Source organism: Oncorhynchus masou, chromosome 20, assembly GCF_036934945.1.
Source record: "Oncorhynchus masou masou isolate Uvic2021 chromosome 20, UVic_Omas_1.1, whole genome shotgun sequence".
Taxonomy (NCBI): Eukaryota; Metazoa; Chordata; class Actinopteri; order Salmoniformes; family Salmonidae; genus Oncorhynchus; species Oncorhynchus masou.
This window is the reverse complement of record NC_088231.1, coordinates 30,168,256-30,193,709: the sequence shown is the minus strand read 5'-3', so window position 1 is coordinate 30,193,709 and position 25,454 is coordinate 30,168,256. Positions and strand designations below refer to the sequence as shown.

The 25,454-nt window shown below is 46.5% G+C and overlaps 1 protein-coding gene across 1 annotated transcript in view; it reads right to left on the bottom strand.

Annotated features, from left to right (window-relative positions):
* Positions 1-25,454, bottom strand: part of LOC135506629 (LIM and calponin homology domains-containing protein 1-like) — a 171,309-nt gene that overhangs the window by 9,202 nt on the left and 136,653 nt on the right. The window contains exons 17-24 of the mRNA XM_064925950.1: positions 18,428-18,679; positions 18,233-18,332; positions 18,110-18,135; positions 17,071-17,184; positions 13,912-14,004; positions 13,430-13,529; positions 8,205-8,280; positions 7,396-7,467 (exon numbers count right to left, since the gene is read on the bottom strand). Coding sequence (XP_064782022.1) covers positions 7,396-7,467; positions 8,205-8,280; positions 13,430-13,529; positions 13,912-14,004; positions 17,071-17,184; positions 18,110-18,135; positions 18,233-18,332; positions 18,428-18,679 — 833 coding nt within the window. The remainder of the gene's footprint in view (positions 1-7,395; positions 7,468-8,204; positions 8,281-13,429; positions 13,530-13,911; positions 14,005-17,070; positions 17,185-18,109; positions 18,136-18,232; positions 18,333-18,427; positions 18,680-25,454) is intronic.

Genomic DNA, 25,454 nt, shown 5'->3' with positions numbered 1-25,454 from the left:
AGTCAACATACAGGCTACTAGTCAACATACAGGCTACTAGTCAACATACAGGCTACAGGCTACTAGTCAACATACAGGCTACAGGCTACTAGTCAACATACAGGCTACAGGCTACTAGTCAACATACAGTCTACAGGCTACAGGCTATAGTCTACAGGCTACTAGTCAACATACAGGCTACAGGCTACTAGTCAACATACAGGCTACTAGTCAACATACAGGCTACAGTCTACTAGTCAACATACAGGCTACAGGCTACTAGTCAACATACAGGCTACAGTCTACAGGCTACAGGCTATAGTCTACAGGCTACTAGTCAACATACAGGCTACAGGCTACTAGTCAACATACAGGCTACAGGCTACTAGTCAACATACAGGCTACTAGTCAACATACAGGCTACAGTCTACTAGTCAACATACAGGCTACAGGCTACATACAGGCTACAGTCTACAGGCTACTAGTCAACATACAGTCTACAGGCTACAGGTTACTAGTCAACATACAGGCTACTAGTCAACATACAGGCTACTAGTCAACATACAGGCTACTAGTCAACATACAGGCTACTAGTCAACATACAGGCTACAGGCTACTAGTCAACATACAGGCTACAGGCTACTAGTCAACATACAGTCTACAGGCTACAGGCTATAGTCTACAGGCTACTAGTCAACATACAGGCTACAGGCTACTAGTCAACATACAGGCTACAGGCTGCTAGTCAACATACAGGCTACAGGCTACATACAGGCTACAGTCTACAGGCTACTAGTCAACATACAGGCTACAGTCTACAGGCTACAGGCTACTAGTCAACATACAGTCTACAGGCTACATACAGGCTACAGTCTACAGGCTACTAGTCAACATACAGTCTACAGGCTACAGGTTACTAGTCAACATACAGGCTACTAGTCAACATACAGGCTACTAGTCAACATACAGGCTACAAGTCAACATACAGGCTACTAGTCAACATACAGGCTACTAGTCAACATACAGGCTACAGGCTACTAGTCAACATACAGGCTACAGGCTACTAGTCAACATACAGGCTACAGGCTACTAGTCAACATACAGTCTACAGGCTACAGGCTATAGTCTACAGGCTACTAGTCAACATACAGGCTACAGGCTACTAGTCAACATACAGGCTACAGGCTACTAGTCAACATACAGGCTACTAGTCAACATACAGGCTACAGTCTACTAGTCAACATACAGGCTACAGGCTACTAGTCAACATACAGGCTACAGTCTACAGGCTACAGGCTATAGTCTACAGGCTACTAGTCAACATACAGGCTACAGGCTACTAGTCAACATACAGGCTACAGGCTACTAGTCAACATACAGGCTACTAGTCAACATACAGGCTACAGTCTACTAGTCAACATACAGGCTACAGGCTACATACAGGCTACAGTCTACAGGCTACTAGTCAACATACAGTCTACAGGCTACAGGCTACTAGTCAACATACAGGCTACAGTCTACTAGTCAACATACAGGCTACAGGCTACTAGTCAACATACAGGCTACAGTCTACAGGCTACTAGTCAACATACAGGCTACTAGTCAACATACAGGCTACTAGTCAACATACAGGCTACTAGTCAACATACAGGCTACAGGCTACTAGTCAACATACAGGCTACAGGCTACTAGTCAACATACAGGCTACAGGCTACTAGTCAACATACAGGCTACAGTCTACTAGTCAACATACAGGCTACTAGTCAACACACAGGCTACAGGCTACTAGTCAACATACAGGCTACAGGCTACTAGTCAACATACAGTCTACAGGCTACAGGCTACTAGTCAACATACAGTCTACAGGCTACTAGTCAACATACAGGCTACAGGCTACTAGTCAACATACAGGCTACAGGCTACATACAGGCTACATACAGGCTACAGTCTACTAGTCAACATACAGTCTACAGGCTACAGGTTACTAGTCAACATACAGTCTACAGGCTACAGGCTACATACAGGCTACAGTCTACAGGCTACTAGTCAACATACAGGCTACAGGCTACATACAGGCTACAGTCTACTAGTCAACATACAGGCTACAGTCTACTAGTCAACATACAGGCTACATACAGGCTACAGTCTACAGGCTACTAGTCAACATACAGGCTACAGGCTACTAGTCAACATACAGGCTACAGGCTGCTAGTCAACATACAGGCTACAGGCTACATACAGGCTACAGTCTACAGGCTACTAGTCAACATACAGGCTACAGTCTACAGGCTACAGGCTACTAGTCAACATACAGTCTACAGGCTACATACAGGCTACAGTCTACAGGCTACTAGTCAACATACAGTCTACAGGCTACAGGTTACTAGTCAACATACAGGCTACTAGTCAACATACAGGCTACTAGTCAACATACAGGCTACAAGTCAACATACAGGCTACTAGTCAACATACAGGCTACTAGTCAACATACAGGCTACAGGCTACTAGTCAACATACAGGCTACAGGCTACTAGTCAACATACAGGCTACAGGCTACTAGTCAACATACAGTCTACAGGCTACAGGCTATAGTCTACAGGCTACTAGTCAACATACAGGCTACAGGCTACTAGTCAACATACAGGCTACAGGCTACTAGTCAACATACAGGCTACTAGTCAACATACAGGCTACAGTCTACTAGTCAACATACAGGCTACAGGCTACTAGTCAACATACAGGCTACAGTCTACAGGCTACAGGCTATAGTCTACAGGCTACTAGTCAACATACAGGCTACAGGCTACTAGTCAACATACAGGCTACAGGCTACTAGTCAACATACAGGCTACTAGTCAACATACAGGCTACAGTCTACTAGTCAACATACAGGCTACAGGCTACATACAGGCTACAGTCTACAGGCTACTAGTCAACATACAGTCTACAGGCTACAGGCTACTAGTCAACATACAGGCTACAGTCTACTAGTCAACATACAGGCTACAGGCTACTAGTCAACATACAGGCTACAGTCTACAGGCTACTAGTCAACATACAGGCTACTAGTCAACATACAGGCTACTAGTCAACATACAGGCTACTAGTCAACATACAGGCTACAGGCTACTAGTCAACATACAGGCTACAGGCTACTAGTCAACATACAGGCTACAGGCTACTAGTCAACATACAGGCTACAGTCTACTAGTCAACATACAGGCTACTAGTCAACACACAGGCTACAGGCTACTAGTCAACATACAGGCTACAGGCTACTAGTCAACATACAGGCTACAGTCTACAGGCTACAGGCTATAGTCTACAGGCTACTAGACAACATACAGGCTACAGGCTACTAGTCAACATACAGGCTACTAGTCAACATACAGGCTACTAGTCAGCATACAGGCTACAGTCTACTAGTCAACATACAGGCTACAGGCTACTAGTCAACATACAGGCTACAGGCTACTAGTCAACATACAGGCTACAGTCTACAGGCTACAGGCTATAGTCTACAGGCTACTAGTCAACATACAGGCTACAGGCTACTAGTCAACATACAGGCTACAGGCTACTAGTCAACATACAGGCTACTAGTCAACATACAGGCTACAGTCTACTAGTCAACATACAGGCTACAGGCTACTAGTCAACATACAGGCTACAGTCTACAGGCTACAGGCTATAGTCTACAGGCTACTAGTCAACATACAGGCTACAGGCTACTAGTCAACATACAGGCTACAGGCTACTAGTCAACATACAGGCTACTAGTCAACATACAGGCTACAGTCTACTAGTCAACATACAGGCTACAGGCTACTAGTCAACATACAGGCTACAGGCTACTAGTCAACATACAGGCTACAGGCTACTAGTCAACATACAGGCTACAGGCTACTAGTCAACATACAGGCTACAGTCTACAGGCTACAGGCTATAGTCTACAGGCTACTAGTCAACATACAGGCTACAGGCTACTAGTCAACATACAGGCTACAGGCTACTAGTCAACATACAGGCTACTAGTCAACATACAGGCTACAGTCTACTAGTCAACATACAGGCTACAGGCTACATACAGGCTACAGTCTACAGGCTACTAGTCAACATACAGTCTACAGGCTACATGCTACTAGTCAACATACAGGCTACAGTCTACTAGTCAACATACAGGCTACAGGCTACTAGTCAACATACAGGCTACAGTCTACAGGCTACTAGTCAACATACAGGCTACTAGTCAACATACAGGCTACTAGTCAACATACAGGCTACTAGTCAACATACAGGCTACTAGTCAACATACAGGCAACTAGTCAACATACAGGCTACAGGCTACTAGTCAACATACAGGCTACAGGCTACTAGTCAACATACAGGCTACAGGCTACTAGTCAACATACAGTCTACAGGCTACAGGCTATAGTCTACAGGCTACTAGTCAACATACAGGCTACAGGCTACTAGTCAACATACAGGCTACAGGCTACTAGTCAACATACAGGCTACTAGTCAACATACAGGCTACAGTCTACTAGTCAACATACAGGCTACAGGCTACATACAGGCTACAGTCTACAGGCTACTAGTCAACATACAGTCTACAGGCTACTAGTCAACATACAGGCTACAGGCTACTAGTCTACATACAGGCTACAGGCTACATACAGGCTACATACAGGCTACAGTCTACTAGTCAACATACAGTCTACAGGCTACAGGTTACTAGTCAACATACAGTCTACAGGCTACAGGCTACATACAGGCTACAGTCTACAGGCTACTAGTCAACATACAGGCTACAGGCTACATACAGGCTACAGTCTACTAGTCAACATACAGGCTACAGTCTACTAGTCAACATACAGGCTACATACAGGCTACAGTCTACAGGCTACTAGTCAACATACAGGCTACAGGCTACTAGTCAACATACAGGCTACAGGCTGCTAGTCAACATACAGGCTACAGGCTACATACAGGCTACAGTCTACAGGCTACTAGTCAACATACAGGCTACAGTCTACAGGCTACAGGCTACTAGTCAACATACAGTCTACAGGCTACATACAGGCTACAGTCTACAGGCTACTAGTCAACATACAGTCTACAGGCTACAGGTTACTAGTCAACATACAGGCTACTAGTCAACATACAGGCTACTAGTCAACATACAGGCTACAAGTCAACATACAGGCTACTAGTCAACATACAGGCTACTAGTCAACATACAGGCTACAGGCTACTAGTCAACATACAGTCTACAGGCTACAGGCTATAGTCTACAGGCTACTAGTCAACATACAGGCTACAGGCTACTAGTCAACATACAGGCTACAGGCTACTAGTCAACATACAGGCTACTAGTCAACATACAGGCTACAGTCTACTAGTCAACATACAGGCTACAGGCTACTAGTCAACATACAGGCTACAGTCTACAGGCTACAGGCTATAGTCTACAGGCTACTAGTCAACATACAGGCTACAGGCTACTAGTCAACATACAGGCTACAGGCTACTAGTCAACATACAGGCTACTAGTCAACATACAGGCTACAGTCTACTAGTCAACATACAGGCTACAGGCTACATACAGGCTACAGTCTACAGGCTACTAGTCAACATACAGTCTACAGGCTACAGGCTACTAGTCAACATACAGGCTACAGTCTACTAGTCAACATACAGGCTACAGGCTACTAGTCAACATACAGGCTACAGTCTACAGGCTACTAGTCAACATACAGGCTACTAGTCAACATACAGGCTACTAGTCAACATACAGGCTACTAGTCAACATACAGGCTACAGGCTACTAGTCAACATACAGGCTACAGGCTACTAGTCAACATACAGGCTACAGGCTACTAGTCAACATACAGGCTACAGTCTACTAGTCAACATACAGGCTACTAGTCAACACACAGGCTACAGGCTACTAGTCAACATACAGGCTACAGGCTACTAGTCAACATACAGGCTACAGTCTACAGGCTACAGGCTATAGTCTACAGGCTACTAGACAACATACAGGCTACAGGCTACTAGTCAACATACAGGCTACTAGTCAACATACAGGCTACTAGTCAGCATACAGGCTTCAGTCTACTAGTCAACATACAGGCTACAGGCTACTAGTCAACATACAGGCTACAGGCTACTAGTCAACATACAGGCTACAGTCTACAGGCTACAGGCTATAGTCTACAGGCTACTAGTCAACATACAGGCTACAGGCTACTAGTCAACATACAGGCTACAGGCTACTAGTCAACATACAGGCTACTAGTCAACATACAGGCTACAGTCTACTAGTCAACATACAGGCTACAGGCTACTAGTCAACATACAGGCTACAGTCTACAGGCTACAGGCTATAGTCTACAGGCTACTAGTCAACATACAGGCTACAGGCTACTAGTCAACATACAGGCTACAGGCTACTAGTCAACATACAGGCTACTAGTCAACATACAGGCTACAGTCTACTAGTCAACATACAGGCTACAGGCTACTAGTCAACATACAGGCTACAGGCTACTAGTCAACATACAGGCTACAGGCTACTAGTCAACATACAGGCTACAGGCTACTAGTCAACATACAGGCTACAGGCTACTAGTCAACATACAGGCTACAGTCTACTAGTCAACATACAGGCTACAGGCTACTAGTCAACATACAGGCTACAGGCTACTAGTCAACATACAGGCTACAGGCTACTAGTCAACATACAGGCTACAGGCTACTAGTCAACATACAGGCTACAGGCTATAGTCTACAGGCTACTAGTCAACATACAGGCTACAGGCTACTAGTCAACATACAGGCTACAGGCTACTAGTCAACATACAGGCTACAGGCTACTAGTCAACATACAGGCTACAGGCTACTAGTCAACATACAGGCTACAGTCTACAGGCTACTAGTCAACATACAGTCTACAGGCTACAGGCTACTAGTCAACATACAGGCTACAGGCTACTAGTCAACATACAGGCTACAGTCTACAGGCTACTAGTCAACATACAGGCTACAGGCTACTAGTCAATATACAGGCAACAGGCTACAGGCTACAGTCTACAGGCTATAGTGTACAGTCTACAGTCTACAGGTTACAGTCTACAGTCTACAGGCTACAGTCTACAGGCTACAGTCTACAGTCTATAGTCTTTTATTCATCACGTTAAATGCTCGCGGAGAAAGAGGATGTTGCTCATTCAACAAGGCGTGCGAACGTGTCAACGCGCGTAGGAACGGCCTAAGAAGAAAAGTTGTCCATTGACAGTCCATGTTAATTCCAGACGGTTTGTTTAAGCGCTCAGTTACGCGTTTGGTGACACGGTGAGACGGATCAGTAACTAGGTTCATTTAGTCCCCATGTCCCCCCTCATGAGTGTGTACCTGCTGGGGGAGGGCGGTTGAGGTGATGATGGGGATGATGAAGGTGGATGTGGGCCCTCATACGATCCTGACCTGGTGGCCAACACACACACACACACACTGATTACAGAAGAGCTACGTATCACACACACACACACACACACACACACACACACACACACACACACACACACACACTGATTACAGAAGAGCTACGTATCACACACACACACACACACACACACACACACACACACACTGATTACAGAAGAGCTACGTATCACACACACACACACACACACACACACACACTGATTACAGAAGAGCTACGTATCACACACACACACACACTGATTACAGAAGAGCTACGTATCACACACACACACACACACACACACACACTGATTACAGAAGAGCTACGTATCACACACACACACACACACACACACTGACTACAGCAGAGCTATGTATCACACACACACTGACTACAGCAGAGCTATGTATCACACACACACTGACTACAGCAGAGCTATGTATCACACACACACCGACTACAGCAGAGCTATGTATCACACACACACTGACTACAGCAGAGCTATGTATCACACACACACACACACACACACACACACACACACACACACACACACACACACACACACACACACACACACACACACACACACACACACACTGACTACAGCAGAGCTATGTATCACACACACACACACACACTGACTACAGCAGAGCTATGTATCACACACACACTGACTACAGCAGAGCTATGTATCACACACACACTGACTACAGCAGAGCTATGTATCACACACCTCTTGACGGCGCAGGACTGGTTGCGGTCCAGAGACGTCTCCTGACCCCTGGATGACTCACAGTCCCATGATGCATCTGTCACAACACAACACTAGTTACCATGGTTATAGTACTAACCCCGACTTTCCTTCCTTCCTGTGTGTGTGTGTGTGTGACTGTGTGTGTGTGTGTGTGTGTGTGTGTGTGTGTGTGTGTGTGTGTGTGTGTGTGTGTGTGTGTGTGTGTGTGTGTGTGTGTGTGTGTGTGTGTGTGTGTGTGTGTGTGTGTGTGTGTGTGTGTATGGGCACCTCTGTGTGTGTGACTGCGTGACTGTGTGTGTGCTAACCAGTTTTGGGGAAGATAATCTGAAAGTTCACCAAGCTACCAATTACTGAACACTGGTAACAGCTACACTAAAGCTTAAGAAAAACATAGTTTACTGAACTAAAGTTACTGAGAAAAATAGCTCACTACTTCCAAACTACTACTAAAAAATATAATATCTAAATATGAAAGTAATCCTTCTCACCCCCCCCCCCCCTTAAATGATTTAGATGCACTATTGTAAAGTGGCTGTTCCACTGGATGTCATAAGGTGAATTCACCAATTTGTAAGTCGCTCTGGATAAGAGCGTCTGCCAAATGACTTAAATGTAAATGTAAATGTAATGAAATGTCAGACTTCAAACTGGAAGACCAGACCCCTCTGTCGTCAGATGTTAACAGAATGTGTAATTATGCTTTTAAACACAGCAAGTGAGAATCAGGTCTGATGAGGAAAAGAAAGGACATTCTTCTCTACGACACCGCTGCATGGTAAAACAGTAGAGTAGTTCCAGTAGTTAGCTACACCGCTACATGGTAAAACAGTAGAGTAGTTCCAGTAGTTAGCTACACCGCTACATGGTAACACAGTAGAGTAGTTCCAGTAGTTAGCTACACCGCTACATGGTAAAACAGTAGTGTGTAGTTCCAGTAGTTAGCTACACCGCTGCATGGTAAAACAGTAGAGTAGTTCCAGTAGTTAGCTACACCGCTACATGGTAAAACAGTAGTGTAGTTCCAGTAGTTAGCTACACCGCTACATGGTAAAACAGTAGAGTGTAGTTCCAGTAGTTAGCTACACCGCTACATGGTAAAACAGTAGAGTAGTTCCAGTAGTTAGCTACACCGCTACATGGTAAAACAGTAGAGTAGTTCCAGTAGTTAGCTACACCGCTACATGGTAAAACAGTAGTGTAGTTCCAGTAGTTAGCTACACCGCTACATGGTAAAACAGTAGTGTGTAGTTCCAGTAGTTAGCTACACCGCTACATGGTAAAACAATAGAGTAGTTCCAGTAGTTAGCTACACCGCAACATGGTAAAACAGTAGAGTAGTTCCAGTAGCTACATGGTTACATGGTAAAACAGTAGTGTGTAGTTCCAGTAGTTAGCTACACCGCTACATGGTAAAACAGTAGTGTAGTTCCAGTAGTTAGCTACACCACTACATGGTAAAACAGTAGTGTAGTTCCAGTAGTTAGCTACACCGCTACATGGTAAAACAGTAGAGTAGTTCCAGTAGTTAGCTACACCACTACATGGTAAAACAGTAGAGTAGTTCCAGTAGTTAGCAACACCGCTACATGGTAAAACAGTAGAGTAGTTCCAGTAGTTAGCTACACCGCTACATGGTAAAACAGTAGTGTGTAGTTCCAGTAGTTAGCTACACCGCTACATGGTAAAACAGTAGAGTAGTTCCAGTAGTTAGCTACACCGCTACATGGTAAAACAATAGTGTGTAGTTCCAGTAGTTAGCTATACTGCTACATGGTAAAACAGTAGAGTAGTTCCAGTAGTTAGCTACACCGCTACATGGTAAAACAGTAGTGTAGTTCCAGTAGTTAGCTACACCACTACATGGTAAAACAGTAGAGTAGTTCCAGTAGTTAGCTACACCGCTACATGGTAAAACAGTAGAGTAGTTCCAGTAGTTAGCAACACCGCTACATGGTAAAACAGTAGAGTAGTTCCAGTAGTTAGCTACACCGCTACATGGTAAAACAGTAGAGTAGTTCCAGTAGTTAGCTACACCGCTACATGGTAAAACAGTAGAGTAGTTCCAGTAGTTAGCTACACCGCTACATGGTAAAACAGTAGTGTAGTTCCAGTAGTTAGCTACACCGCTACATGGTAAAACAGTAGTGTAGTTCCAGTAGTTAGCTACACCGCTACATGGTAAAACAGTAGAGTAGTTCCAGTAGTTAGCTACACCGCTACATGGTAAAACAGTAGAGTAGTTCCAGTAGTTAGCTACACCGCTACATGGTAAAACAGTAGAGTAGTTCCAGTAGTTAGCAACACCGCTACATGGTAAAACAGTAGAGTAGTTCCAGTAGTTAGCTACACCGCTACATGGTAAAACAGTAGTGTGTAGTTCCAGTAGTTAGCTACACCGCTACATGGTAAAACAGTAGTGTAGTTCCAGTAGTTAGCTACACCACTACATGGTAAAACAGTAGAGTAGTTCCAGTAGTTAGCTACACCACTACATGGTAAAACAGTAGTGTAGTTCCAGTAGTTAGCTACACCGCTACATGGTAAAACAGTAGAGTAGTTCCAGTAGTTAGCTACACCGCTACATGGTAAAACAGTAGAGTAGTTCCAGTAGTTAGCTACACCGCTACATGGTAAAACAGTAGTGTGTTGTTCCAGTAGTTAGCTACACCGCTACATGGTAAAACAGTAGAGTAGTTCCAGTAGTTAGCTACACCGCTACATGGTAAAACAGTAGTGTGTAGTTCCAGTAGTTAGCTACGCCACTACATGGTAAAACAGTAGTGTGTAGTTCCGGTTAGTTAGCTACATGGTAAAACAGTAGTGTGTAGTTCCAGTAGTTAGCTACACCGCTACATGGTAAAACAGTAGAGTGTAGTTCCAGTAGTTAGCTACATGGTAAAACAGTAGTGTGTAGTTCCAGCAGTTAGCTACACCGCTACATGGTAAAACAGTAGTGTGTAGTTCCAGTAGTTAGCTACATGGTAAAACAGCAGTGTAGTTCCAGAAGTTAGCTACACCGCTACATGGTAAAACAGTCGTGAGTAGTTCCAGTAGTTAGCTACATGGTAAAACAGTAGTGTGTAGTTCCAGTAGTTAGCTACACCGCTACATGGTAAAACAGTCGTGAGTAGTTCCAGTAGTTAGCTACACCGTTACATGGTAAAACAGTAGTGTGTAGTTCCAGTAGTTAGCTACATGGTAAAACAGTAGTGTGTAGTTCCAGTAGTTAGCTACACCGCTACATGGTAAAACAGTCGTGAGTAGTTCCAGTAGTTAGCTACACCGCTACATGGTAAAACAGTAGTGTGTAGTTCCAGCAGTTAGCTACACCGCTACATGGTAAAACAGTAGAGTGTAGTTCCAGTAGTTAGTTACACCGCTACATGGTAAAACAGTCGTGAGTAGTTCCAGTAGTTAGCTACACCGCTACATGGTAAAACAGTAGAGTGTAGTTCCAGTAGTTAGCTACATGGTAAAACAGTAGTGTGTAGTTCCAGCAGTTAGCTACACCGCTACATGGTAAAACAGTAGTGTGTAGTTCCAGTAGTTAGCTACATGGTAAAACAGTAGTGTGTAGTTCCAGTAGTTAGCTACACCGCTACATGGTAAAACAGTCGTGAGTAGTTCCAGTAGTTAGCTACACCGCTACATGGTAAAACAGTAGTGTGTAGTTCCAGTAGTTAGCTACATGGTAAAACAGTAGTGTGTAGTTCCAGTAGTTAGCTACACCGCTACATGGTAAAACAGTCGTGAGTAGTTCCAGTAGTTAGCTACACCGCTACATGGTAAAACAGTAGTGTGTAGTTCCAGTAGTTAGCTACATGGTAAAACAGTAGTGTGTAGTTCCAGTAGTTAGCTACACCGCTACATGGTAAAACAGTCGTGAGTAGTTCCAGTAGTTAGCTACACCGCTACATGGTAAAACAGTAGTGTGTAGTTCCAGCAGTTAGCTACACCGCTACATGGTAAAACAGTAGAGTGTAGTTCCAGTAGTTAGTTACACCGCTACATGGTAAAACAGTCGTGAGTAGTTCCAGTAGTTAGCTACACCGCTACATGGTAAAACAGTAGAGTGTAGTTCCAGTAGTTAGCTACATGGTAAAACAGTAGTGTGTAGTTCCAGCAGTTAGCTACACCACTACATGGTAAAACAGTAGTGTGTAGTTCCAGTAGTTAGCTACATGGTAAAACAGTAGTGTGTAGTTCCAGTAGTTAGCTACACCGCTACATGGTAAAACAGTCGTGAGTAGTTCCAGTAGTTAGCTACACCGCTACATGGTAAAACAGTAGTGTGTAGTTCCAGTAGTTAGCTACATGGTAAAACAGTAGTGTGTAGTTCCAGTAGTTAGCTACACCGCTACATGGTAAAACAGAAGTGAGTAGTTCCAGTAGTTAGCTACACCGCTACATGGTAAAACAGTAGAGTGTAGTTCCAGTAGTTAGCTACATGGTAAAACAGTAGTGTGTAGTTCCAGCAGTTAGCTACACCACTACATGGTAAAACAGTAGTGTGTAGTTCCAGTAGTTAGCTACATGGTAAAACAGTAGTGTGTAGTTCCAGTAGTTAGCTACACCGCTACATGGTAAAACAGTCGTGAGTAGTTCCAGTAGTTAGCTACACCGCTACATGGTAAAACAGTAGTGTGTAGTTCCAGTAGTTAGCTACATGGTAAAACAGTAGTGTGTAGTTCCAGTAGTTAGCTACACCGCTACATGGTAAAACAGAAGTGAGTAGTTCCAGTAGTTAGCTACACCGCTACATGGTAAAACAGTAGTGTGTAGTTCCAGTAGTTAGCTACACCGCTACATGGTAAAACAGTCGTGAGTAGTTCCAGTAGTTAGCTACACCGCTACATGGTAAAACAGTAGTGTGTAGTTCCAGTAGTTAGCTACATGGTAAAACAGTAGTGTGTAGTTCCAGTAGTTAGCTACACCGCTACATGGTAAAACAGTCGTGAGTAGTTCCAGTAGTTAGCTACACCGCTACATGGTAAAACAGTAGTGTGTAGTTCCAGTAGTTAGCTACACCACTACATGGTAAAACAGTGAACTAACACCAAGCTACTGTAAAATGTCGTTAAACAACTAGTTGAACTACTCGTAGTTCACTACTCCCCAACACTGGTGCTAACCCTATATAAATTGTATTTGGGATAAGGCAGGCTGATCCTGGCCGTTCTGATGAGAGATTGCTTCTGTCTTACAGATCTGTTGTGCCGGAACGATCACTTCTGTCTGAACAGCGAGCTCTGTGGGAGGTGGATGAGAAAGGGCCGTTGCCGTCTCCTCCAGGATCTTCTTCTCCTGAAAACAGGAGGAGATGCACATGATGATAATTACTGATAATAGAGGACTCATTACAGGGCTAATGCTAAAGGCTAATGTGTGTGTCAGGGCTAATGCTAAAGGCTAATGTGTGTGTCAGGGCTAAAGGCTAATGTGTGTCAGGGCTAATGCTAAAGGCTAATGTGTGTCAGGGCTAATGCTAAAGGCTAATGTGTGTGTCAGGGCTAATGCTAAAGGCTAATGTGTGTGTTGGGGCTAATGCTGAAGGCTAATGTGTGTGTCGGGGCTAATGCTAAAGGCTAATGTGTGTGTCAGGGCTAAAGGCTAATGTGTGTCAGGGCTAATGCTAAAGGCTAATGTGTGTGTAAGGGCTAATGCTAAAGGCTAATGTGTTTGCTACCTCTTCATTGTGTCTTCGTTCTTCCTCATCCACCTCTCTCTGCGCTCTCTCCCACTCCCCTTTCAGTTTCTCCTGCTCCCTGTGGTACTGCTCCTGCAGACACACACACCACATACACACACGCAAGCATGTCACTCACACACAAACACACATGTCACAAATCACACACATGAATGTGAAAACGACATCAGGGTGATGATAACAGTGACGCTTCCTCCACTGTCCCTGTCCCATACCTGGCTGTAACTATCCTCCTCCACTGTCCCTGTCCCATACCTGGCTTTAACTATCCTCCTCCACTGTCCCTGTCCCATACCTGGCTGTAACTATCCTCCTCCACTGTCCCTGTCCCATACCTGGCTGTAACTATCCTCCTCCACTGTCCCTGTCCCTGTCCCTCTCGTGTTATCTCCTCTCCTGTTATCTCCTCTCCTGTTATCACCTCTCCTGTAGTCTCCTCTCACACACCTGTAGGAATCTCTACTGTTATCTCCTCTCCTGTAGTCTCCTCTCACCCACCTGTAGGAATCTCTACTGTTATCACCTCTCCTGTAGTCTCCTCTCACCCACCTGTAGGAATCTCTACTGTTATCTCCTCTCCTGTTATCACCTCTCCTGTAGTCTCCTCTCCTGTTATCACCTCTCCTGTAGTCTCCTCTCCTGTTATCTCCTCTCCTGTAGTCTCCTCTCACACACCTGTAGGAATCTCTCCTGTTATCTCCTCTCCTGTAGTCTCCTTTCACACCTGTAGGAATCTCTACGGTTATCTCCTCTCCTGTTATCACCTCTCCTGTAGTCTCCTCTCCTGTAGTCTCCTCTCCTGTTATCACCTCTCCTGTTATCACTTCTCCTGTAGTCTCCTCTCACCCACCTGTAGGAATCTCTACAGTTATCTCCTCTCCTGTTATCACCTCTCCGGTAGTCTCCTCTCCTGTTATCACCTCTCCTGTTATCACTTCTCCTGTAGTCTCCTCTCCTGTTATCACCTCTCCTGTAGTCTCCTCTCCTGTTATCTCCTCTCCTGTAGTCTCCTCTCACCCACCTGTAGGAATCTCTACTGTTATCTCCTCTCCTGTTATCACCTCTCCTGTTATCACCTCTCCTGTAGTCTCCTCTCACACACCTGTAGGAATCTCTCCTGTTATCACCTCTCCTGTAGTCTCCTCTCACACACCTGTAGGAATCTCTCCTGTTATCACTTCTCCTGTAGTCTCCTCTCCTGTTATCTCCTCTCCTGTAGTCTCCTCTCACCCACCTGTAGGAATCTCTACTGTTATCTCCTCTACTGTAGTCTCCTCTCCTGTTATCACCTCTCCTGTAGTCTCCTCTCCTGTTATCACCTCTCCTGTAGTCTCCTCTCCTGTTATCTCCTCTCCTGTTATCACCTCTCCTGTAGTCTCCTCTCCTGTTATCACCTCTCCTGTAGTCTCCTCTCCTGTTATCACCTCTCCTGTAGTCTCCTCTCCTGTTATCTCCTCTCCTGTTATCACTTCTCCTGTAGTCTCCTCTCCTGTTACCTCCTCTCCTGTTATCTCCTCTCCTGTAGTCTCCTCTCCTGTTATCTCCTCTCCTGTAGTCTCCTCTCCTGTTATCACCTCTCCTGTAGTCTCCTCTCACACACCTGTAGGAATCTCTCCTGTTATCTCCTCTCCTGTTATCTCCTCTCCTGTAGTCTCCTCTCCTGTAGTCTCCTCTCCTGTAGTCTCCTCTCCTGTTATCACCTCTCCTGTAGTCTCCTCTCACACACCTGTAGGAATCTCTCCTGTTATCTCCTCTCCTGTTATCTCCTCTCCTGTTATCCCCTCTCCTGTAGTCTCCTCTCCTGTTATCTCCTCTCCTGTTATCACCTCTCCTGTAGTCTCCTCTCCTGTTATCTCATCTCCTGTTATCCCCTCTCCTGTTATCTCCTCTCCTGTTATCTCCTCTCCTGTTATCACCTCTCCTGTAGTCTCCTCTCACACACCTGTAGGAATCTCTCCTGTTATCTCCTCTCCTGTTACCTCCTCTCCTGTTATCTCATCTCCTGTAGTCTCCTCTCACCCACCTGTAGGAATCTCTCCTGTTATCTCCTCTCCTGTTACCTCCTCTCCTGTTATCTCATCTCCTGTAGTCTCCTTTCACACCTGTAGGAATCTCTACTGTTATCTCCTCTCCTGTTATCACCTCTCCTGTAGTCTCCTCTCCTGTTATCTCCTCTCCTGTAGTCTCATTTACATTACATTTAAGTCATTTAGCAGACGCTCTTATCCAGAGCGACTTACAAATTGGTGAATTCACCTTCTGACATCAGTGGAAGAGCCACTTTACAATAGTGCATCTAAATCATTTAAGGGGGGTGAGAAGGATTGCTTTATCCTATCCTAGGTATTCCTTGAAGAGGTGGGGTTTCAGGTGTCTCCGGAAGGTGGTGATTGACTCCGCTGTCCTGGCGTCGTGAGGGAGTTTGTTCCACCATTGGGGGGCCAGAGCAGCAAACAGTTTTGACTGGGCTGAGCGGGAACTGTACTTCCTCAGTGGTAGGGAGGCGAGCAGGCCAGAGGTGGATGAACGCAGTGCCCTTGTTTGGGTGTAGTCTCCTTTCACACACCTATAGGAATCTCTACTGTTATCTCCTCTCCTGTTATCACCTCTCCTGTTATCTCCTCTCCTGTAGTCTCCTCTCCTGTTATCAACTCTCCTGTTATCTCCTCTCCTGTAGTCTCCTCTCCTGTTATCTCCTCTCCTGTAGTCTCCTCTCACCCACCTGTAGGAATCTCTACTGTTATCTCCTCTCCTGTTATCACCTCTCCTGTAGTCTCCTCTCCTGTTATCTCCTCTCCTGTAGTCTCCTCTCACCCACCTGTAGGAATCTCTACTGTTATCTCCTCTCATGTAGTCTCCTCTCACACACCTGTAGGAATCTCTCCTGTTATCTCCTCTCCTGTAGTCTCCTTTCACACCTGTAGGAATCTCTACTGTTATCTCCTCTCCTGTTATCATCTCTCCTGTAGTCTCCTCTCCTGTTATCTCCTCTCCTGTAGTCTCCTTTCACACCTGTAGGAATCTCTCCTGTTATCTCCTCTCCTGTTATCTCCTCTCCTGTAGTCTCCTCTCCTGTAGTCTCCTCTCCTGTTATCTCCTCTCCTGTTATCACCTCTCCTGTAGTCTCCTCTCACACACCTGTAGGAATCTCTCCTGCTCCTGCTGCCACTTCTCCTGTCGTCTCCTCTCATCCTCAGGGTTCCACACCCAGTGATCTACACGCTTAGCCAGGTTCAACATGGGGCTCTCCATCTACCACACACACACACACACACACACACACACACACACACACACACACACACACACACACACACACACACACACACACACACACACACACACACACACACACACACACACACACAAGGAAAGGAAAGGTGAGACGAGAGAACAGGCAAAGTTCTAGAATAAAGATCAAGTTCTAGTATGAAGGTCAGGTTCTGCTATAAAGGTCAAGTTCTAGAATGAAGGTCAGGTTCTAAAATATAGGTCAAGTTGTAGAATGAAGGTCAAGTTCTAGAATAAAGATCAAGTTGTAGTATGAAGGTCAGGTTCTAGAATGAAGATCAAATTGTAGTATGAGGGTCAGGTTCTAGAATAAAAATCAAGTTGTAGAATGAAGGTCAGGTTCTAGAATAAAGATCAAGTTCTAGAATCAACGTCAGGTTCTAGAATAAAATCAAGTTCTAGAATGCAGGTCAGGTTCTAGAATAAAGAACAAGTTGTAGACTGAAGGTCAGGTTCTAGAATAAATGTCAAGTTGTAGTATGAAGGTCAGGTTCTAGAATAAAGGTCAAGTTCTAGTATGAAGGTCAGGTTCTAGAATAAAGGTCGTTCTAGAATGAAGATCAGGTTTGAGAATAAAAATCAAGTTGTAGTATGAAGGTCAGGTTCTAGAATAAAGATCAAGTTGTAGTATGAAGCTCAGGTTCTAGAACATAGATCAAGTTGTAGAATGAAGGTCAGGTTATAGAATAAAGGTCAAGTTCTAGAATGAAGGTCAGGTTCGAGAATAAAGTTCAAGTTGTAGTATGAAGGTCAGGTTCTAGAACATAGATCAAGTTGTAGAATGAAGGTCAGGTTCTAGAATAAAATCAAGTTCTAGAATGAAGGTCAGGTTCTAGAATAAAGGTCAAGTTGTAGAATGAAAATGCTGAGCTATAATGGTACTCACCGTCCCACTGCTCCCCTCCAGTCCTCCTGTGGAGGGAAACACACACAGTGTGTTAGCTACAGCAGCAGCATTAACACTAATCTGGTTCACCCAGCAACAGGAATCTGGGTAATATCATCGTACCTGTCAACGAGGATGAGTAGGTGTTCTGGTTGCTAAGCAATGAAGAGTCAGACCCCGCCTCCTCCCCTGATCTCCTTGACAATGCCATGGAGCCGTTCACCTAACAGACAATCAATAAGGAACCAAGAGCATCAGAACCATTCAATCAATCAACCAAATGTCAATAAATGAATGAGAGTGGGTGTGGCTCCCCACCTGTGTGTTGCTGAGCATATCTAACGGATGTGGCTGCAGGTGTGTCTGGGTGAGTTCTGTCACGATGGTCGTCGTGACAACACAGTTCCTCCCTCCAATCAGGGCGCTGACTGCCGACACCTGTGTCTTCTGATTGGCACCAGGGTGTTCGGTGGGCTGGGGGGAGTGAATGGGTGAGGAGGGGGATTGAAGGGGTGAGGAAGGCGGGGAGGACGGGAGAGTCTCTCCATTCACCCTCACCAAGCCATCTACCTGTAGACAGAGTGATGAGAGGTTACCTCACCAAGCCATCTACCTGTAGACAGAGTGATGAGAGGTTATCTCACCAAGCCATCTACCTGTAGACAGAGTGATGAGAGGTTACCTCACCAAGCCATCTACCTGTAGACAGAGTGATGAGAGGTTACCTCACCAAGCCATCTACCTGTAGACAGAGTGATGAGAGGTCACCTCACCAAGCCATCTACCTGTAGACAGAGTGATGAGAGGTTACCTCACCAAGCCATCTACCTGTAGACAGAGTGATGAGAGGTTACCTCACCAAGCCATCTACCTGTAGACAGAGTGATGAGAGGTTACCTCACCAAGCCATCTACCTGTAGACAGAGTGATGAGAGGTTACCTCACCAAGCCATCTACCTGTAGACAGAGTGATGAGAGGTCACCTCACCAAGCCATCTACCTGTAGACAGAGTGATGAGAGGTTACCTCACCAAGCCATCTACCTGTAGACAGAGTGATGAGAGGTCACCTCACCAAGCCATCTACCTGTAGACAGAGTGATGAGAGGTCACCTCACCAAGCCATCTACCTGTAGACAGAGTGATGAGAGGTTACCTCACCAAGCCATCTACCTGTAGACAGAGTGATGAGAGGTTACCTCACCAAGCCATCTACCTGTAGACAGAGTGATGAGAGGTTACCTCACCAAGCCATCTACCTGTAGACAGAGTGATGAGAGGTTACCTCACCAAGCCATCTACCTGTAGACAGAGTGATGTTTGGGGTGGTGTGGGGTATCATTAGATTTGGGGTGGTGTGAGGTATCATTAGATTTGGGGTGGTGTGGGGTATCATTAGATTTGGGGTGGTGTGGGGTGTCATTAGATCTGGGGTGGTGTGGGATATCATTAGATTTGGGGTGGTGTGGAGTGTCATTAGATCTGGGGTGGTGTGGGGTGTCATTAGATCTGGGGTGGTGTGGGGCATCATTAGATCTGGGGTGGTGTGGAGTGTCATTAGATCTGGGGTGGTGTGGGGCATCATTAGATTTGGGGTGGTGTGGGGTGTCATTAGTTCTGGGGTGGTGTGGGGTATCATTAGATCTGGGGTGGTGTGGGGTGTCATTAGATCTGGGGTGGTGTGGGGTATCATTATATTTGGGGTGGTGTGGGGTATCATTAGATCTGGGGTGGTGTGGGGTATCATTAGATTTGGGGTGGTGTGGGGTATCATTAGATTTGGGGTGGTGTGGGGTGTTATTAGATTTGGGGTGATGTGGGGTATCATTATATTTGGGGTGGTGTGGGGTATCATTAGATCTGGGGTGGTGTGGGGTATCATTAGATCTGGGGTGGTGTGAGGTATCATTAGATCTGGGGTGGTGTGGGGTATCATTAGATTTGGGGTGGTGTGGGGTATCATTAGATTTGGGGTGGTGTGGGGTATCATTAGATTTGGGGTGGTGTGGGGTATCATTAGATTTGGGGTGGTGTGGGGTGTTATTAGATTTGGGGTGATGTGGGGTATCATTATATTTGGGGTGGTGTGGGGTATCATTAGATCTGGGGTGGTGTGGGGTATCATTAGATCTGGGGTGGTGTGAGGTATCATTAGATCTGGGGTGGTGTGGGGTATCATTAGATTTGGGGTGGTGTGGGATATCATTAGATTTGGGGTGATGTGGGGCATCATTATGTTTGGGGTGGGGTGGGGTATCATTAGAATTGGGGTGGTGTGGGGTATCATTAGATTTGGGGTGGTGTGGGGTATCATTAGATTTGGGGTGGTGTGGGGTATCATTAGATTTGGGGTGGTGTGGGGTGTCATTAGATTTGGGGTGGTGTGAGGTATCATTAGATTTGGGGTGGTGTGGGGTATCATTAGATCTGGGGTGGTGTGGGGTATCATTAGATCGGGGGTGGTGTAGGGTATCATTAGATTTGGGGTGGTGTGGGGTATCATTAGATTTGGGGTGGTGTGGGGTGTCATTAAATCTGGGGAGGTGTGGGGTGTCATTAAATCTAGGGTGGTGTGGGGTATCATTAGATCTGGGGTGGTGTGGGGTGTCATTAAATCTGGGGTAGTGTGGGGTGTCATTAAATCTGGGGTGGTGTGGGGTCTCATTAGATCTGGGGTGGTGTGGAGTGTCATTAGATCTGGGGTGGTGTGGGGTGTCATTAGATCTGGGGTGGTGTGGGGTGTCATTAGATCTGGGGTGGTGTGGGGTGTCATTAGATCTGGGGTGGTGTGGGGTGTCATTAGATCTGGGGTGGTGTGGGGTGTCATTAGATTTGGGGTGGTGTGGGGTGTTATTAGATTTGGGGTGATGTGGGGTATCATTATATTTGGGGTGGTGTGGGGTATCATTAGATCTGGGGTGGTGTGGGGTATCATTAGATCTGGGGTGGTGTGAGGTATCATTAGATCTGGGGTGGTGTGGGGTATCATTAGATTTGGGGTGGTGTGGGGTATCATTAGATTTGGGGTGGTGTGGGATATCATTAGATTTGGGGTGATGTGGGGCATCATTATGTTTGTGGTGGGTTGGGGTATCATTAGAATTGGGGTGGTGTGGGGTATCATTAGATTTGGGGTGGTGTGGGGTATCATTAGATTTGGAGTGGTGTGGGGTATCATTAGATTTGGGGTGGTGTGGGGTGTCATTAGATTTGGGGTGGTGTGAGGTATCATTAGATTTGGGGTGGTGTGGGGTATCATTAGATCTGGGGTGGTGTGGGGTATCATTAGATCGGGGTGGTGTAGGGTATCATTAGATTTGGGGTGGTGTGGGGTATCATTAGATTTGGGGTGGTGTGGGGTGTCATTAAATCTGGGGAGGTGTGGGGTGTCATTAAATCTAGGGTGGTGTGGGGTATCATTAGATCTGGGGTGGTGTGGGGTGTCATTAAATCTGGGGTAGTGTGGGGTGTCATTAAATCTGGGGTGGTGTGGGGTATCATTAGATCTGGGGTGGTGTGGAGTGTCATTAGATCTGGGGTGGTGTGGGGTGTCATTAGATCTGGGGTGGTGTGGGGTGTCATTAGATCTGGGGTGGTGTGGGGTGTCATTAGATCTGGGGTGGTGTGGGGTGTCATTAGATCTGGGGTGGTGTGGGGTGTCATTAGATTTGGGGTGCTGTGGGGTGTCATTAGATCTGGGGTGGTGTGGGGTATCATTAGATTTGGGGTGGTGTGGGGTATCATTAGATTTGGGGTGGTGTGGGGTGTCATTAAATCTGGGGAGGTGTGGGGTGTCATTAAATCTAGGGTGGTGTGGGGTATCATTAGATCTGGGGTGGTGTGGGGTGTCATTAAATCTGGGGTAGTGTGGGGTGTCATTAAATCTGGGGTGGTATGGGGCATCATTAGATCTGGGGTGGTGTGGAGTGTCATTAGATCTGGGGTGGTGTGGGGTGTCATTAGATCTGGGGTGGTGTGGGGTATCATTAGATCTGGGGTGGTGTGGGGTGTCATTAGATCTGGGGCGGTGTGGGGTGTCATTAGTTCTGGGGTGGTGTGGGGTATCATTAGATCTGGGGTGGTGTGGGGTGTCATTAGATCTGGGGTGGTGTGGGGTATCATTAGATCTGGGGTGGTGTGGGGTGTCATTAGATCTGGGGTGGTGTGGAGTGTCATTAGATTTGTGGTGATTCGGGGTATCATTAGATTTGGGGTGGTGTGGGGTGTCATTAAATCTGGGGTGGTGTGGGGTGTCATTAAATCTGGGGTGGTGTGGGGTATCATTAGATCTGGGGTGGTGTGGGGTGTCATTAAATCTGGGGTAGTGTGGGGTGTCATTAAATCTGGGGTGGTGTGGGGTATCATTAGATCTGGGGTGGTGTGGAGTGTCATTAAATCTGGGGTGGTGTGGGGTGTCATTAGATCTGGGTTGGTGTGGGGTGTCATTAGATCTGGGGTGGTGTGGGGTGTCATTAGATCTAGGGTGGTGTGGGGTATCATTAGATCTGGGGTGGTGTGGGGTGTCATTAAATCTGGGGTAGTGTGGGGTGTCATTAAATCTGGGGTGGTGTGGGGTATCATTAGATCTGGGGTGGTGTGGAGTGTCATTAGATCTGGGGTGGTGTGGGGTGTCATTAGATCTGGGGTGGTGTGGGGTGTCATTAGATCTGGGGTGGTGTGGGGTATCATTAGATCTGGGGTGGTGTGGGGTATCATTAGATTTGGAGTGGTGTGGGGTATCATTAGATTTGGGGTGGTGTGGGGTATCATTAGATTTGGGGTGGTGTGGGGTGTCATTAGATCTGGGGTGTAATAAGATTTGGGGCGGTGTGGTGTGTCATTAGATCTGGGGTGGTGTGGGGTATCATTAGATCTGGGGTGGTGTGGGGTGTCATTAGATCTGGGGTGGTGTGGGGTGTCATTAGATATGGGGTGGTGTGGGGTGTCATTAGATCTGGGGTGGTGTGGGGTATCATTAGATTTGGAGTGGTGTGGGGTATCATTAGATTTCGGGTGGTGTGGGATGTCATTAGATTTGGGGTGGTGTGGGGTATCATTAGATTTGGGGTGGTGTGGGGTATCATTAGATCTGGGGTGGTGTGGGGTGTCATTAGATTTGGGGTGATGTGGGGTATCATTATATTTGGGGTGGTGTGGGGTATCATTAGATCTGGGGTGGTGTGGGGTATCATTAGGTCTGGGGTGGTGTGGGGTGTCATTAGATCTGGGGTGGTGTGGGGTATCATTAGATTTGGGGTGGTGTGGGGTATCATTAGATCTGGGGTGGTGTGAGGTATCATTAGATTTGGCGTGGTGTGGGGTGTCATTAGATTTGGGGTGGTGTGAGGTATCATTAGATTTGGTGTGGTGTGGGGTATCATTAGATCTGGGGTGGTGTGGGGTATCATTAGATCTGGGGTGGTGTGGGGTATCATTAGATTTGGGGTGGTGTGGGGTATCATTAGATTTGGGGTGGTGTGGGGTGTCATTAAATCTGGGGTGGTGTGGGGTGTCATTAAATCTGGGGTGGTGTGGGGTATCATTAGATCTGGGGTGGTGTGGAGTGTCATTAGATCTGGGGTGGTGTGGCGTGTCATTAGATCTGGGGTGGTGTGGGGTGTCATTAGATCTGGGGTGGTGTGGGGTGTCATTAGATCTGGGGTGGTGTGGGGTATCATTAGATTTGGGGTGGTGTGGGGTATCATTAGATTTGGGGTGGTGTGGGGTGTCATTAAATCTGGGGTGGTGTGGGGTGTCATTAAATCTGGGGTGGTGTGGGGTATCATTAGATCTGGGGTGGTGTTGAGTGTCATTAGATCTGGGGTGGTGTGGCGTGTCATTAGATCTGGGGTGGTGTGGGGTGTCATTAGATCTGGGGTGGTGTGGGGTGTCATTAGATCTGGGGTGGTGGGGGGTATCATTAGATCTGGGGTGGTGTGGGGTGTCATTAGATCTGGGGTGTAATAAGATTTGGGGCGGTGTGGGGTGTCATTAGATCTGGGGTGGTGTGGGGTATCATTGGATTTGGGGTGGTGTGGGGTATCATTAGATTTGGGGTGTTGTGTGGTGTCATTAAATCTGGGGTGGTGTGGGGTGTCATTAAATCTGGGGTGGTGTGGGGTGTCATTAGATCTGGGGTGGTGTGGGGTGTCATTAGATATGGGGTGGTGTGGGGTATCATTAGATCTGGGGTGGTGTGGGGTATCATTATATTTGGGGTGGTGTGGGGTGTCATTATATTTGGGGTGGTGTGGGGTGTCATTATATTTGGGGTGGTGTGGGGTATCATTATATTTGGGGTGGTGTGGGGTATCATTAGATTTGGGGTGGTGTGGGGTATCATTATATTTGGGGTGGTGTGGGGTATCATTATATTTGGGGTGGTGTGGGGTATCATTAGATTTGGGGTGGTGTGGGGTGTCATTATATTTGGGGTGGTGTGGGGTATCATTAGATCTGGGGTGGTGTGGGGTGTCATTAGATTTGGGGTGGTATGGGGTGTCACTAGATCTGGGGTGTTGTGGGGTGTCATTAGATCTGGGGTGGTGTGGGGTGTCATTAGATTTGGGGTGGTATGGGGTGTCACTAGATCTGGGGTGGTGTGGGGTATCATTAGATTTGGGGTGGTGTGGGGTATCATTAGATTTGGGGTGGTGTGGGGTGTCATTAAATCTGGGGTGGTGTGGGGTGTCATTAAATCTGGGGTGGTGTGGGGTATCATTAGATCTGGGGTGGTGTGGAGTGTCATTAGATCTGGGGTGGTGTGGCGTGTCATTAGATCTGGGGTGGTGTGGGGTGTCATTAGATCTGGGGTGGTGTGGGGTGTCATTAGATCTGGGGTGGTGTGGGGTATCATTAGATTTGGGGTGGTGTGGGGTATCATTAGATTTGGGGTGGTGTGGGGTGTCATTAAATCTGGGGTGGTGTGGGGTGTCATTAAATCTGGGGTGGTGTGGGGTATCATTAGATCTGGGGTGGTGTTGAGTGTCATTAGATCTGGGGTGGTGTGGCGTGTCATTAGATCTGGGGTGGTGTGGGGTGTCATTAGATCTGGGGTGGTGTGGGGTGTCATTAGATCTGGGGTGGTGGGGGTATCATTAGATCTGGGGTGGTGTGGGGTGTCATTAGATCTGGGGTGTAATAAGATTTGGGGCGGTGTGGGGTGTCATTAGATCTGGGGTGGTGTGGGGTATCATTGGATTTGGGGTGGTGTGGGGTATCATTAGATTTGGGGTGTTGTGTGGTGTCATTAAATCTGGGGTGGTGTGGGGTGTCATTAAATCTGGGGTGGTGTGGGGTGTCATTAGATCTGGGGTGGTGTGGGGTGTCATTAGATATGGGGTGGT